The sequence below is a fragment of the Takifugu rubripes genome, chromosome 9 (assembly GCF_901000725.2).
Source record: "Takifugu rubripes chromosome 9, fTakRub1.2, whole genome shotgun sequence".
Taxonomy (NCBI): Eukaryota; Metazoa; Chordata; class Actinopteri; order Tetraodontiformes; family Tetraodontidae; genus Takifugu; species Takifugu rubripes.
In genome coordinates this window covers 920,030-936,182 of record NC_042293.1, presented here as the reverse complement: position 1 = coordinate 936,182, position 16,153 = coordinate 920,030, and the positions used below count along the sequence as shown (strand labels likewise).

General features: G+C 48.6%; 2 protein-coding genes and 1 long non-coding RNA gene across 5 annotated transcripts; all 3 read right to left on the bottom strand.

Moving 5' to 3' along the window:
• Positions 1-340: 340 nt before the first annotated feature.
• On the bottom strand, positions 341-7,403 carry LOC101074936 (cyclic nucleotide-gated cation channel beta-1-like). 3 transcript variants are annotated; one of them, XM_029841270.1, is made up of 20 exons: positions 6,953-7,403; positions 6,224-6,389; positions 5,954-5,968; positions 5,259-5,291; positions 4,890-4,988; positions 4,650-4,804; positions 3,889-4,068; positions 3,601-3,809; positions 3,470-3,520; positions 3,300-3,386; positions 3,147-3,211; positions 2,911-3,033; positions 2,700-2,841; positions 2,466-2,625; positions 2,291-2,388; positions 2,127-2,210; positions 1,931-2,049; positions 1,695-1,841; positions 1,371-1,569; positions 341-1,283 (listed from the first exon to the last, which is right to left on the bottom strand). In XM_029841270.1, the coding sequence occupies exons 1-20, from the start codon at positions 7,266-7,268 to the stop codon at positions 1,116-1,118; spliced, it is 2,616 nt and encodes an 871-aa protein (XP_029697130.1). In that variant the 5' UTR covers positions 7,269-7,403; the 3' UTR covers positions 341-1,115. The 3 variants fall into 3 exon arrangements, with proteins under 3 accessions (XP_029697130.1, XP_029697131.1, XP_029697132.1); XM_029841271.1 differs by lacking the exon at positions 5,259-5,291; XM_029841272.1 differs by lacking the exons at positions 5,259-5,291; positions 5,954-5,968.
• Positions 7,404-7,631: 228 nt separating this feature from the next.
• LOC115250958 (uncharacterized) lies at positions 7,632-9,426 on the bottom strand. The gene is made up of 5 exons (XR_003889478.1): positions 9,295-9,426; positions 8,454-8,500; positions 8,167-8,381; positions 7,987-8,077; positions 7,632-7,679 (listed from the first exon to the last, which is right to left on the bottom strand). It is a non-coding gene; the product is annotated as an uncharacterized lncRNA (long non-coding RNA).
• Positions 9,427-10,926: 1,500 nt separating this feature from the next.
• On the bottom strand, positions 10,927-13,889 carry LOC115250957 (uncharacterized). The gene is made up of 13 exons (XM_029841269.1): positions 13,808-13,889; positions 13,692-13,710; positions 13,581-13,614; positions 13,399-13,495; positions 13,239-13,258; positions 13,059-13,161; positions 12,549-12,573; positions 12,368-12,458; positions 12,176-12,285; positions 12,035-12,098; positions 11,788-11,857; positions 11,657-11,681; positions 10,927-11,248 (listed from the first exon to the last, which is right to left on the bottom strand). Exons 1-13 carry the CDS (start codon positions 13,874-13,876, stop codon positions 11,223-11,225), a joined length of 753 nt encoding a protein of 250 aa, XP_029697129.1. The 5' UTR covers positions 13,877-13,889; the 3' UTR covers positions 10,927-11,222.
• Between the last annotated feature and the right edge of the window lie 2,264 nt (positions 13,890-16,153).

Genomic DNA, 16,153 nt, shown 5'->3' with positions numbered 1-16,153 from the left:
ACCACCTCTGTGGTACCGAACCCCTGCCTGCCCTGACCCAGCCGTCTCCCACTGTGTTATTGACCTGTGCGTCTGTCTGCCAGAGTTCCAGCAATCGTTTAAAATCCCCATTGGTTCTGAGTCTTTTCTGCTCGTACACCACCTGTTACACATCCATTTATTACAAGCAAGTTTCATGATTTGATTGATCCAAGGACAGATTTTGGTACAGATCTAAAACTAGAACGGCCAGTAAGACTAAATAAACATGATGCGGGTTCTTATTTTGGTTTGTGGTTCTTATTATCTCCATTTGTAAGGCTGCTGTCTATGTATTTAAGTAGTCATTAAAGACCGCCCGTAAAAATGCAAGACGTTTATTTTTTATTAACACGACAGCGACAGCAAAAAGCTTCTAAACATTCAATGTCTGAGAAATAAGCAGGACGCACACACACATTTCTACAGATAACCTGGCAGTATAGTTAGCTGGGTTAATGGCCCTTTTAGGCTGTAGCAAATATCAATATTCAAACAATGAAATAAGCTATATACAAAGAACACATCGTACAATATTCTAAATTACTGATCACAGATATTAATTAGATGCTATGTGCCTCATAAAGTAGTTCAGCAAAATATAAATCATGACTGTTCTAAATATTAATGACACAGGTAGATTTATTATGTTTAAAAAAATATTAAAATGAAAGCATGATAAAAAAAAAAACTGTTTTTTTCCAATTGAAAAAGCTACACAAAATTGGGTCAATTTCAAATGATCGTGAATGTACATTTATCACATTTACAACCTGTACAAAGCAAAGTTTTTAGAACATCTTGTAAAAATATTGCTATAAACTAGTAACATCAGCAAGACGGATTTAAAAAAAAAAAAAAACAATACTTGAGGAAAAATGTACATTCAAGTCAAACGGGCGGACAACAACAACAGCAAAAACATTTCCTCCCATCATTGTCTACAGAGAATCCATCCAGTCAGTGTAGACAGTGATGAGGACGTAGCGCAGGGCTCCATAAGGCAGATCAGAGTTGATGTGATACATAGTATTCTATAGTCAGGCTTCAAGAGGAACCTCCTTAAAGGTGGAACCTGCAACCCTTTGGTGTTTGTGTCACCGTGAAGCAGAAAGCGGGGCCAGAGTGTCGTCGTCGTCGTGGCAACCGGAAGCCGAGCGAAAGGATGTGGAGCTGGCAAACGTGGGCGTCGGCGTCTCGGCGTCGCTGTCTGGCCCGCAGCTGGAGGTGGGAGACGGGGGAGGCAGGGAAAAGGAGAAGGAGGGCTGGAAGAGAACGAGTGAAGCGGAGTCACGCGCCGGTCTGGCGTCTGCGGTCTTATTTGGCTTTGCTCGGGTTCTGTGTGCGGTCACCTGTGACGAGATGCTGAGCTTGTTGGTCTTCTGTTTGACTTTAGCCAGAGCTCCTTTCAGCCCGGACGACCTCTCCGACACCTCCAGGGCTGCTCTCAGCAGCCTGGGGGTCTCTGGCTTAACGGCAGCGGCTGGGGCCTGAGGGCGGCTCTTACTCTCTTCTTTGGGCTGAGGTTTCTTTCCTTTATTAAGCATCTTCCTGTGATTCGGACCAGGACTTTGATCACATGAATAAAGACACACAAGCGCAGCAGCAGCAGCAGCAACGAGACAGTTCTGATCGAGAACACAGACTTATAACGCGTGGGCCCGTACGGGTCTAACCTGGCCTTCTTGCGGAGAAGTTTCTTGGAGTCGGGGTAGTGGACCAGGATCTCGTTCAGGTCTTTTTTGTCCAGGATGAAGAGATTAGCAAAGCCATGAGCGATTACATTCGCTGTGCGGCGGTTCCCCCCACCCACTGCCAGCAAACTGCCAATCACAGACAGTTTGTTTGTGAAGTGGATAAAATTAGAATCTCCACCATGTTTTTTGATGATTTTTGTGGCCCGCGTCCTCACCTGATCTCTCCAAAGACCGATCCTGCCCTCAGCGTGACGAACACCGTCTTTCCATCCGGTCCTCCGACCACCTGCACCTCCCCAGCTTTTATGATGTACATCTCCCGGCCGACTTCATCCTGAGGGGAAGAGGAGGGCGCACACGTCGTGAAAACCTCGCAGGTGTCCGCTGCGCAGGTGTGCAGGCCGCGTGTACCTTCCTGCAGACGTAATCCCCGGGCAGGTAAACCACAGAGCGCAAGCTCTTCAGCATGTCAAAGATCATCTGCCTCTCACAATCCTTTCAACAGGAAGAGACAATAAGAGCAAAATCCGCTTCCCCGGCGTCGGAGGAGGTTCTGATAATATTGACCTCCGTACCTGGAAAAGAGGAACCTTGCTGACGATGGAGTAGTTGACATCTATAGCAATGTCCAGACGCATCTTATCGGGCAACTGTGTCAGCAGCTCCTGCTCGTCTGTGGGGCAGGAGTCAGTGTCTGGTGAGTGCACGTGCCCGTACGAGTCCTCTCGCCTCACGGAATGTTCAGCTTACCCAGCATGCCTTGCGATTGCCAGGTGTAGTTGTACCAGGTTTTGACTCGGTTCTGGACGTCTTTGGGGATGCGATAGGAGGACATGTATTTAATAGTGTTGTCCATACACGTGCGGTAGTACGTCTGGCCCGCTGTGGCGGCACCGACCACGTCGCGCATCTGAGAGACGGAAGAACAGGTTCGGCACGCCAGAATGAGTAAAAAAAAAAAAAAAAAAGAAGTTCTTTGCACACCTGTCCCATCATGATGGAGAAGGCGAAAACGCCAACAAAGTAGTTGATGAGTTGGAAAACAATCTCAAACAGGGTGGTGGGGTCCGGCAGCCCGCCGATGGTGATCAAGCTCTTCACCGCAAAGTAGTAACAGCGGATGTAGCTGAGGAGAGAGCAAACGGGAAGAATCAGACCCGTGAATCGTCTGAGGGCGCGTGTCCACCCCACTCACCTGTTGCCTTCACCGTTGTACACCCACTTGGTCGATCCCAGCCCGTTAAACGCAGAGCCCCAGTAGTACAAACAGGCGTTGCAGTGGAGACAGTAAAGGAGATACGTGGTGGTTCGGATCACCCTGCGGGAGACACAGGTTGTCAGTGACACCCCAAACCAGGATTCATCGGTGTCCCAAGAGGGTCACGCTCAGAGGAAAGAAGGGTAAGGAGCTGTGATCGTGTGGCAGCGGACCTGTAGATGTACGCTTTGGTCAAAATGGCCTCCAGACGCTCGTTGAACTCGAAGAAAGAGTTGATCTGTGGGGGAATTCACGGAGAACAAACGCAAATGAGTGAGCGCAGCGACAGCCGGGAGAGGCCGTAGATGCTGTAAAGGGGAGGCGACCTTCAGCAGCCGGGGCAGGCGCAGCAGAGGATTGATGCCAGTTTTAAAATAGAAGAGCTCCAGAGGAACGAGGCTGGCAACGTCGAACTGAACGACCAGAGAAGATACGACGTCACCCCGACGTCGGCACAAAATGCCCCCAAAACCCGGAAGAAAGCGGAGCCACCTACTTTAAAGCGTTTTGTCTGCATGTAGTTCTTTCTCATTTCTTTTTGATCACACTGTAAAACAAACACACCAGGTCCTAAACAACACCGCGGCAGATACCGGATCTGGTGGGATCTACTGTCACGGCTCTCACCACGATGTCCCCTCCGCGGACAAACTGCAGCCGAGGCTGGAAGACGGTGATGTCCATGATGTAAATGAAGTCACACAGGTAGTCGGTCAGCAGCCAGTAGTAAATGTTGTCTGGGGTCTGGTAGGGGAAGGCCCAGCGGACTGGGATGAACCACACGTTCCAGTTCCACGCCAGGCACACCAGCATCATCCACAGCACGTACATCAGGTCTGGTAAAAGAAGAACAAATAGGAGGGATGGGGGGGGGGCAGTATAGTTCAGCACTACTGTATCGGGCCGGGCTCTCACTGGTGAAAGGGTCGATGCTGGCCGGGAAGCGGTAGTGCAGACAGCCCCGAATCCACCGAAAGGCTTTCGCCTTACGGCTGCTAGGCGGCGCCTCCTCTGTGGCGCTCTCCATCCCTCCCCCTCCTCCTCCTGATGGGGCACTCTCAGCACCGGGTTCAGGAGCTGAACCCTGGGGAGGAGCTGAAGGGAGGTGATGGAAAACATCAGCAAACACACGCGGGTCCACACCCTGTTAACGTGAGCCGAACCCCCGATACTAAAACATCAGATCCCGAATAAAAAAAGGTCAACCTGATCTAAAAAGCCAGCAACAAACCAAGATAACACACAGACGTCTCTGCGTTTTGCTCCTGCGTGACCACAAGCCAAATCATGTTGGAGCACATAGAGGGACAATAAACTGTAATAAGTACAAGGGAAGAGATCAACTAACGAAGAGGGAGGATGAGAGGAATCTGTTGGCAGCACTACTGGGAGGACGGAGGGACCTCTGTCGAGAAGACGCCACCACTGCAGTGCTTCTCACCTGTGTCTGTGTCACCTGTGTCTGAGGAGCGGTAGATTTTAGCTTACGTACAGCGGTTCAGTGTGTGTGGGAGATTAACGAGCAGAGATTTTCTCCGCTGGACACTTTTAACCTGGAAATAAAGAAAACTATAACACAGCACCACACTTGGGTCGCTCCCGTTTCTGTCGGGACTGGTGGCGTTTGTTCCACCGCACGACAAAACAGGCAGCCGCGTGTGAGAAAAGGCCCTCACATGGGACGACGCTGTCATCGTCGGAGGTGTCGGGGTCGATCAGCTTCTCTTTGGCCTTCTCGGTTCTGTCTTTGAACATCCGGACCAGCTCTTGAAGGCGCTCATTGATCACAGCACTGGTCTGACTGGCCGAGGAAGCTGGGCGATCTTTAAGCCTAGAAAGTGGAACCAAAAACAAGGCAGATTGTTACCAGCGTCTCACCGTGCACACGCTCGCAGACGTGTTTCGGCGACGCTCACGTGTCCTCGTTGCTGTGGAGGCTGGACTGGCTCGTCCAGGCTCGGATTGGGGCAGTTAGCTCATAGTCATCGTCTTCACTTTGGGAGTGTAGCCTCCTGCTGTTAACGTGGACAGAGTGACATCTTTGGTCCCTTTATTTAACTCAAAATGACTCGCTGTGATGATACGTGGGCTAACTTATGTGCCAAAGCTGAAGAAATATGATGACAAATGTTCAAAATGAAGCTTCTGAAGCCCAGAAAGAAGCTTTACTGGGGGAAGGAGTGAACGGTGGTGGATGGAGATGGTTCAGCGGACAGACTGGGCGGATAATGAGACGGACACTAAATGAGCCACAAAGTCAGGAAAATTACGCTTAGAGATCTTACATCTTTGTCCAGATGGTCCGCTGATTTCTTCCCCTATGAAAAGTCGCGTCGGGCGAAGCGAGTGTGTGTAAGACAGTGTGTGTTAGTGCAGGTGAAGATCTGCGACTCAGTGAGGATTCAACAGCAACAACTGTGATGCATCTGTTTATTGACTTTTGCTACGTCATGACAATATCCATACAGCAGCCGTGCAAGAAGCCGTGCAGACGTGCAGCACAGTAACACAACACACTTGAGACACAACAGCTTTAGCTCACAGCGGCTCCTTTAACAAACTCTCTGTGTTCTGCAGGAACGCCGCGTGTGTCGGCGGCAGCAGGAATATTCAGTGACAGGAGGCTCGTTTCCTGCAGGACACACGAGTCTAAACACAAAGGAACTGCACAACAGACAGAAGGGGGCAGCAGGTCCATTTCAAACAACAATAGGTAGGAAAAATAGGAAGCTTTTCGTTCCAAAATGATGCATTTGTTGGTTTTTCTTTTTCAAACCGGAAATGTTTTCCCACCTCAATGTGATTGTGATAACTTGCTGGGAAACTGTCCGCCATTTGGTTAAATGGGTCTCATTTTGGATGGAAATGCAAGCAGAGAAGCGTGGTGTGAGGGTCTGTGTTGCTTTAATGTAAAAATGCAGCCATATTTGTGCCATGCACGTGCACTGTGTCGCTGGTGTGGTTGGTGCAGTGTCCTTACTCTTTGTCTGCTTTGCTGGAATTAAAAGCAGGGGGGAGAAAAACATTTTTTCTCATCAAAATTAAAAGCTTTCTCGGCGTGAAATAAGATATCAACATTCGTCTGTGGCAATTTCGTGTTACGTCTAAGAAAATGGGGGGAATTGGGAAAAATGGAAGGGATCCATATTTTTTTCTGTTATTACATCGACGTTAGAAACGACATCATGTAATTATGTATCGACATTTTTAAATGTTGTACTAGTGGTTTGCAGAATGTACCGGTTCCTACCTTTGACGACTTCCAGAGGGGTTCACGGGTACAGTCAGGGTCGTAAGCTTGGGGTCCTGAGTGAGGATTTTGGGGACGCTGCCGAGTCCCTCCCCTCCGCCTCTCTCGTGCTCTGAGTCGACGTCTTCAACGTTGACCGAAGGACGGAGGCTGAGGCTCGAGCTCTCTGAAGTTGAAAGGCACAGACTGATTAACGAAGGGACTGATTAACATGGCGACCGCGGGGCTGCAGGTCGAAGCGCTCGGCCGTTACAAGCAGGAGCGGAGCGGAGCGGCGTGAAAGACCATTTTCCTGTCATCTGTTCATCCCAGTACATGTCTGCCTTTCCCCTTCTTCTTAAATGTACTGTGGTGATTATTGACATTTGAGCTGATCAGAAAAAAACTCTAAACCAGTGGTTCCCAAACTTTTTTTCCTCAAGCCCCCCTTTGATGATATAAGAACATTGTAAGCCCCCCACCCCTCACTGCACCGATCCCACCCCAAATCAATCGCACCTCCTTTGTTTTGAATAAATTAAATAATACATAAAGATGTTTTCTTTCTAAAATATGTACATATGACTTTTTATTGGAGTTTTTATTGTGTTTTACTGGACTGGAGTTTATAGCAGGAAATTCTTTGACGCCCCCCTGCAGTTTCACTGCGCCCCCCTAGGGGGCGCGCCCCCCAGGTTGGGAACCACTGCTCTAAACTAATCGTACCACGACACTGAACCACTGATTCACCTGTGGGTCTTACTGCTGAAAAGTCTGGGTCATCTTCAATGAAGAAGGCCGGGTTAGAGACACCAGACAGCTGGCGGGACAGCGAGCCGAGCTGCTTCGAGGGGGGGCTGACGATGGGCGGGAGACGCGGATAGGACGGCACGTTGGGCAACTCGAGAACGCTACCGCTGAGGGAGGACGGCGATGGGGAGCGCGATCGGAGATGGGGGTGCTGAGGAGAAGGGAGAGGGGAGTGGCAAATAAACCAAGTCAGTTCCACGTCTTGCTGAGTGCGGTCGCGCCCCTGTTCTTGCTGTTGTTGTTGCTTTTTAGGCATCTTGAGGCATAAGGCTGTTGAGACGTTTCTGGACGTTGAGGAAGTACTGCTGCGTTCGGACAGGAACCTGGGAGAACCTCTGCGGGATGTTTGCACAGCTCTGGTACAGGCCGGACAGACTGGGGCCCACCGAGCCCTCGGGGCTTTTGGGGATGAACTCGGCCAAGGTCTGGCCGATGTTCCTGGGGACCTGTGTGAGTCTGATCTGGGAAAACTCTTGGCGCAGTTCGGGGGGAATGGAGGGTAAATACTTGGTAAGGTCAGACAGCTGGGTGGGTAGCTTAGGCATGGAGGGTAATGCCGGGCGGGAAATGCCGTTCTCTTTAAAAAATGCGTTGATGTTGCCAAGGCACTCGGAGGTGTGAGGGATGCGCATCAGGCAGCTCTTAAAGGCGTCACAGCTGACTGGAGCTACAGAGGAGACAGGTGGATATGCAGATTTATAGTCACAGGCAACGGAAGAGCACGCTCAAGAGATTAAACGGCTGAAGCAGCCTATCAGAAAACAGCAACGTGGGACTTCTCGAGCGACGACATAAAATGCGAAAACAAAACCCTGTTGTAATTGTCTCAGCGCGAGCAAGTGAAAACTAAAAAGCCTCTTCTGTGTTTAGGAGCTGACATCCAGGAAAAAGACTCATGTGGACCGAATCATAACAGCTATGGTCCCCTATAGAATGCTCCAAAAAGAGCAAGAGCTCCATGCTGACGTACATACCTCCACAGTCCTCCCCAGCATCCTCCTCCTCCTACCAATAACAGCAAGCACATGAGGAGTCAGCATCATTCAACGTTCACACCAGGAAAGTCTTGAATAGATATGGCAGGAAATGGTCGGTACTGTTCAAACAAAGGTAGAAATCATCAAATATTCGGCATGTTTGAGCAATAAACGCACTTTGCTTGGAGCTTTGTCAGCCTGGGGGCTGTGGCCGTCCTCTGTCTTCTGTGGCTGCTGGGTTACGGGTTCTGCTGGCTGAGTATCTGGCTGAGTATCTGGGTGGGGTTCTGGTTCTGGCTGAGGCTCTGGTTCAGAGGGCTGCGCTGATTCAGGACCTGGAGGTGGAGACGGTGAGGTCTGCGGCGGCTCTGCGTCCTCCTTCAGCTCGAGGTCTTAAGCGTCACAGAAAAGAATGACTAACTGACCTGAAAGAATGCACCTAAAACTAGGAATAAAGCCGTTACCAGGTTGGGCGGTAGGTTCTTGGATCACGTCTATGTTCTGCAGCTCCCTACAGGACGAGACAAGAGATAAAATAGTCCTACAACCGGCAGATCTTTAAAAATGAGTTAAAAATGAGATAAGAGGCTTTGTAATCTGCATTCTCAACATTGTAGCATGGGAACTGTTAGATTATCATTGATAGTTTACCCTTGTGACAGTGTTCAGAAGACGATTTGTTTGTGAAAAACTATCCGTAATGTTCTTATTTTATTTTATTATTTATTAATAAGTGCGTTTACTCCCCGGCGGTTCATTTCAGACCCTCTCTGACACCAGTCTTGTTGTCTTCCTCCCCTCTAAAACCGAAAAAAGCACGATTTTGCAGCATTTGCCGCCTGTTGCACCAACAGAAGTGCAACATTTCTTTTAATCAATGACATCTTATGCAGCGTTGAACACCTGTGCACCGAGATACAGGCGACGGCGCAAAAACCTGAGGCGACATTTTGCGGTTTATTACGCCTTTTTATTCTCACTGAGACGTTACAATTAAGTGGTCCCGTCGTTGCTTCACCTAGTTACACATTAATGAACAGAATAAAATGTGAAGCACCTGTTGCCTGTACGAGCACGATGAGCTTTTAGCGACTACGTAGTTCCTGGTGTCGTTAAACGCTTCAGACCGGCTAAAATCTCCCTCAAAAACGCACCAAACGCGCATTTAAAAGCAGGACACGAACAATAACACGTCGCCGAATTTGGGCCCAACTTTTCCTCATGTTGTGACGCAGCTACTTTGAATCTATAAGCATATTTATATCCTGTATATAGTACGACAAAGTGCTATTTGGCGATACTCACTTTAGCTGCCGACGTTCACGTGCGCGCAACCGACGCAAACGCTCGCGAGCGTCGCGGCAACACGCACTTTTTCAAAATTCGTTAACAAAATAAATGATGATAAAAAATAAGATGTTAAAAGATTAGATTACCCCCCCATCACTTTTGATACCGTTGAGGTAATGATGGGGGAGGATGGGGCGGCCTGGTCCCAGCGGAAGCGGGGGTCGCTATGGCAACCGCGTGATGCTGTGGATGTAGCCTCACAACAAGGACCCGGAGGATTAAAGGTTCAAAAGACAGCTGCTGGATGAGCCTAACAGCGAGATTTACACTGGTGGTACTGGTGGTACTGGTAACGCTATTCTGGTGTGTTTCCATTCCACAGACAGACGCCTAAATGCATCGTAAAGAAATAAAAAAATACTGAACTGAATCCCCCTTTATTGTTAATCGTTATTATTTCTAAGGTCTGTGCTTGCGAAGGTTTTTTACTGTCACTTCACATCAGATCTTTTGTTTTTGTTACGGTGAAAATCAGATTTTAAGAGCGTTTAAATGTGTTCTTACTCTGCGACATCTCTCTGGTTCAGCTCGCCCTCCTCTTCTTGTAGAGCAGGTATCCTGAGCAAAACACACACCTTTCACAATAATGGCCACACACACACACACACACACACACACGCACACACACACACACACACACACACACACACAGACGGGTCTTACTCAGGTTCCGAGTCCTGCAGCAGTTCTTGGCTTCCCAGAGAGAACTTGATGGACTGGCTCCCCGTGGTCATCTGTCTGACGGTGGACTCGGCCGTCTGTCGGGCCACCTCCTCAGCCAGGCGCACCATGTCCAGCCGTTCCTGCAGCAGCCTTCAGAGACACAAGACAGCCCGACGTCGTTGTGCCGCGCGGCGAACACTCCTCACACCCGCTTTAGATCTTACCGCTCCTCCATGGTGGCCAGAGCCTCGTCTTCCGCCTCCTTCTTGATGCTCTGAATAAAGGGTGTCCAGCGGCCCGTCTGGGTCTCGGCGTCTTCTTGACACGTTTTGGACACGTTCTCCGAGGGCGCCTGCTGCTGCTGCGAACTGGACCTCATCTGCTCTTTGATTTCCTGCTGTGCGTTGGACTTCTCCAACGGCGGCATCATCAGGGACGCTGCAGCCTTTGGTTGGCACTCGTTGTCCGACTCCACATCCTCCAGGACCATGTCAGGCTTAAGTTTGGATAAAGGTGCAGCTGGGATGACAAAGCGTGATCAGATGTGGTCTAAAGAGCAGGTTTAGCTCGCATGGACAGTCGTTCTAAAGCTGGGCTTAACCCTCGTATTGGGTAAAACTAATCTTCATTTCAGCCAGAATTTTGCTGAGTCATAAAGATGCAAGTGTAGTGCATCTTTATGTGTAAAAGAATACCGATAACACAGAAATTATTTCATAGAATCTTTATTATGCAGTGATCTTGGGTGCTACTGGAATTTCACCACCATTATGGCTAACATGAGATTCTCCAGGCCACATTTCACAGTTCAAACCTGTAGATCAGATTGGATTTCTATTGGATTTCTACTAAATATAGAATATATAATATAATAGAAACACAGAGCTTTGTAACCAACTCAATAATAAATAAATTTAGCTGCCCTTCAATTCTTTGCCCCAGATTTCTGCCTACGCGTAAACAGAAACACACAAGACCGTGTATTTAACGTAAATCACGTACTTATTTTCCCTCACGGTTACTCTGCTGGATATAAAAATGGCAACAGGATCAGGAAAAGGAAGGACAAGACACATCTAAGGTGTGCGTGTGCACTTGGTAATACATCCACGGTGCACAAGTTCGAGAAGCTGCCGTTTTCTGAGCTGCAGCGCACGTGTTTGTCTATCGTTAGTGAGCTGTCTGAGTCGGACGGTGGCCCAGTCTGCTCCTCCTGCTGTTTAAGGGGCTCGCAGCGCCTTCCCCCCTGAAACAGAAGGAGAAGAGGGACTGAGTTAGGCTCCGGCCGTCCGACCACAACACCTCTTCAGTGACTACGGGGGGGGGAGGGGGGCACTCAGGGTACTTTAACCCGTGCAGAACCTCCAAAATATCACGCTGACCCTGATCTGGTCGAGATTCTGGAGGGAATATGTGGATTCTGAATTCAAATCGAATTGTTAAAATAGTTAATAGGGGTAGATGAGTTTGGTTAGGCCCGCCCTGAACCAGTGACCCAAAGTTTTAGTGTGTCTTTAAGGATTCTGTCTGATGTTTGTAGACGTGTATTGGGATGAACAAGATTTGTACTGGTTGAACTGGGAAATGTGGCCTTCCAGAAGTGTTTTGTTTAGCTATAGCAAATTATAATTACTTCAATAAAATCCCAACCTACCCTTCTGTAGAGTTTCATTTCCACCCTGCAAACAGAAGGACATTATGTCTTTATTTATGTCTTTAATTGCTGATTCTGTTCCGGTTAGAATTAGCAGGTTTTTGTTTTTGTTTTTTTTAAAGGGAATTTACCTCATTTTCTTCATGGGTCGGAGGCTGAGGCAGTTTCAGACCCAGTCCTGACACAAACCAGCTGACAACACTGGCAACAGATGAGCTGCAATGAGTTCTCAACCACCACGAGGTGTCTTAGGACACTTTTATTGTGTTCAGACGCGCGAAGGTCGGCGGCCTCTTCGTGCCGGAACACCCTGCGACTCACAGCTAAATGATGGTTGAACTGATGAATACAGGCATTTGAGAGCTCAACAACACGTACCCTGAAACCTTGCTGTCGGTGTCCAACGAGATTCCACTGAGAGATTCAGGTGGGGGGGACATAACTGGCAGAAGGACAGACGTGTGTTACACTCAGAATCTCCAGAAAAAAACCCACCTAAATTAGTGTGTGTTTTGGTACTTTTGTCCAGAGAGGAACGCGCTGATGTCTTGTTTGACGGTTCTGTAATTACGGCACCAGGGGGCACTAGAACGGGCTGAGGGACCATCTGCTTGATCCAGCTGACGACCCTGTGGAGAGACGGACAGGTGAGGTTCAGGGGCTTCTCACGCACCTCCGTCACCTCTGACCCATCCAGTGTTTGATACTAACTTGGGCGGGAAATGGGTCAGGCTCTCCACCTCGGACGTCTCGTCCTCCGACACCATCTCCACCACCGGGATGTGCGGCAGGGGATCGTAGTCTGCACAGACGGACGGAACGGCCATAACTGAGACCTGAGAGACCCTCTCACTTCAAACCAAATGTATAGCGAGAGAAAACCCAACCATACCTGGCATTGTTGCTAATTCATACACCTTCAGGGGAAAATGGATAAAACACCGTTAAAGTCCAGCCATTAGTACAGAACCCGGAGGTTGTTGTACACTTATTCCATATTTAATGACCCACTTGGAACTCAGCGTCTCAGTATGAGCCCCACAGGAGGGAGTGGTGGTCTGTTACGTCCACGTTATTGTCCCCCAACGCAGCCTTTTACTGGTTTCATTAGGCTCAGTAGTGTAATAAACATCAAACTCCACATGAGATCATTTTATGACCAAAACTACAGCCCATAATGCTGCCTGCCTGGCTTTTCACCGGGGAGGAGTAAAAGCTGCCGTCACCATGTTTATTTTAGAGGCCTCTTTCACAGATTGGAGAGCAGACACTTGGAAAAACGAGCAGAAATGAAGTCGATTCTCAACATAAACCCATAAATTTTCTGCCTTTGGTGCATTTTAGTGTTTCCAACTCCGTAAACTTGGACTTTCATTGTTGTTTGCTCCGTCTTGCGTCTCACCTCTGTGTGTTCTTCTTGGGTTTCTTTGGTCTCTTTGTACTTGTCATCGGGTTGAGGCAGCACCTTGGTCAGACCCTGAGTGACCCACTGCACGACCCCGGGGCTGGGAGGAATAGCACATATGTTATAGCATAGTTATAGCAGAAATGCTAGCAATGGTTCCCTCTGAGCAGACTGCACCTGTCTCCATCCTCTCCTGGCTGAGCGGCACAAAAATAAAAGGGAAAATTAACATTTACAGACCAATAACGCTGTTATTATTTCATCTTTGCAGCTATTTCAGGCTCAGTGACAGAAATGTCTTCTTTTTTTTTTTAAACCTGGAGCAGATGAAACTCACCCTGGCGTCGCCGCTGGGTCGGGGGGAACCCGACGGTTGGGGCAGAGCATTAACAAACCCGTTGGGCAGCCATCCTAAAACCCCGGTGGGGGACTGACTTTAGAGGGAATGAGGGAAGAAGAAAAGATGTCTTCATATGTAAAAAGTCCAGGAGATTCGCCACAGAATGAAAGGTTCATTACCAGTCCTCCGAGTTGCTCGGGGGTGGACTTGTCACTGTAGGATGAGTTCAAATAAATGTATTTAGATCTATTGTGCTCAGTGTGAAGATCATATGGAAATATTCTCAGTACCTTTGCTTTTGGAGGGGTCCTGCGAGGTGAGCGTGAAATGGAGAAGAGGGAGAGAAACACGTCAGAAAGGAAGTTTACAATATAGATGATCAAACGTGTGTGTTGTGTTGTCTCACAGCAGCAGGATTCTTATCCTCATCTGCCCCAGGGGGTTGTGGAACCACTTTCACCACCCAGTTAAACATCCTGTTGAACACACACACGCACGCACACAAACACACGGAAACACGTTTTTCACTGATTAAACCACAAACCCTTGGAAATGTTCCTTGAAACCAACTCAGGAATCAAGGTTAAATGTCAGAGAGGACTTAAAGGTTCCACCCAGATTAACCTCCCCCAGAGTGGATAATTGGCCTCTGCAGAAGTGCACAGATTTCTTTAGCAAGCGGCTCAGCGATAACGGTGTTTATACGGTCCGGCACAACCGGCTGACCGGCTTCTTTCTTCACTTTTCTTGCCCTAAATTTCGATTCTCTTGAGATGATCCCTTCAGGCATTGGGTCCACGAAACGGTGCCAACTCTAGCTGCTCGGCCCAGCTCCGGGGGTGGGGCAGCTTCCTACTCCTCCTACTCCAAAGCCCACTGGACGACACGTCCGGCAGGTTGCGTCAGGGTCACCGTGGAAACGCGAGACAACTCAATAATCTATAGAAAACATGAACTATGACGGCTGCCCGGCGTGCTGCCCCTCTACCTCCGCACGGACGATTCCTTACCTGTGCCTCTACAGGTGCATCTGCATGCTGGTGCTGTGGAGATGTGGGCGACAGGTGCGGGGACGCCTGCAACTGCGCACAACGGCTGCCTGGCACTAATGGGATTATCCAGCACTACCTGAAGGTCAAGGCACAATCCCGAACCATGAGCCTGATTATCTCCGTCCACCACAACATCACCCATATAACTGACACCAGCGTTTCCAGGGAAACCACAAAAACTCTCATCAGGCTGCACACGTCTGACCTCGACATCAAGGCCACTCTAGGGGTTCAGAATAAATATTCCTTTTTACCTATAATCTGGTTCTAGAATATCAGTAATTCTGTATTTTTAACTGCAGTGTGTCGATGACCGTGGGGCTACTGGTCGTTTGTGCAGATCACGTCCTCGTGTTGCGTCACTGACTGGACGAGAAGATACGCAAAGTCAACCTTTCCAGTTAGGAGATGATTCAGGCCCGAGGAGGAAATTAAAGCTTCTTCGGAACCCTCAGGTCCGGCCAGGAATCCACTTCCTGTTAAAAACCTCTCAGACGCGGACAGATAACGACAGACTGAACCTTTTCTGTTTCAGCTTTTGGTCCCTGAACTTACTAAAGTTGAAGCTGATGAATATTAAGGTGATAAAGATCAAATCTTGACTGATGAGTTACAGTGTAATAGATTATATCAGTATTCAGCATATTTGTGTCATATTTACATGCACAGACAAGGGTTTGTGTGTGTTCTCGGTCCTTTAGCTCTACATTTTAAACACTAATAGTTTAGTTTCATCACTTAATTTTCTCTATACAGATTCACTGTAACCGTTTCTAACAATGAGGGAGGACACGGACAGAAAAGAAAAAAAAATTAGGCTGAACAGGAGAGAAAAGTGGAGCGGAGCCACAGGATCCAGGAAAGCCCTGTTAGATTTATCACAGAGTAAACAGGAAGTGTGATATTAGCTTTTATGTGGTTGCACCATATCTGCCCCCCTCCCAGTGCAGCAGCTGAACAAATAAACACAACACTGTCATGCAGAAACGAATATTTGTGTCCAAACGAGTGAGCTGGTGTAAAAAGGAAAACTATAGAATAAAGAGGTACGGTGCGTTGGCTGTAGTTGGCAGAGCTCATTATCAGCTCAGCAGGGGATAAGCTGTGATGATGACACAGACCCTCGGCCCTTGGCTGGAGTACAGCAGCGCCATTGTGGCCTCAATCCTCCCTGAACATCTGGGCACGGCGCCGGGCAGGGAGCAGTTTGGGCAGTCGGGACACATGGGAGCCACCGAACCGACAGTCCGAGGGGATCCCAAGACTGTGGGTGGGAGCCCAAATCTAAAGCATGCACGTAGATGTGGGGATCTGGATCTTTTCTCACAAGGTGGATCCAGTACCGGGAACCAGCTGAGACCCAGAACACTTCGTGCAACGTGGCGACGTGACCTCGCGGCGTGACACCAGGCGGCAGTTATTCATTGACTGTGCTGCACAGTGGTGGGAAAGAACAATAAGGAGAGACGGGATGATGGCCGGAGAGAGCAGCCTCCAACGAAAAGCTACTGGATGATCTGTTACGGAGGATAATCCTGATTACCTCTGGCAGGAATGTGCTTTCTACCACTCACAGACGTCACGTGCACGCTCTTAAAGTGTGCAACCTTTTTTTTAAACCCACCAATAATGCCCATAATTCAATAACAATACACAATTCATATAAAAATACCATCTTCCTGGTTGGATGATAAAAGAAC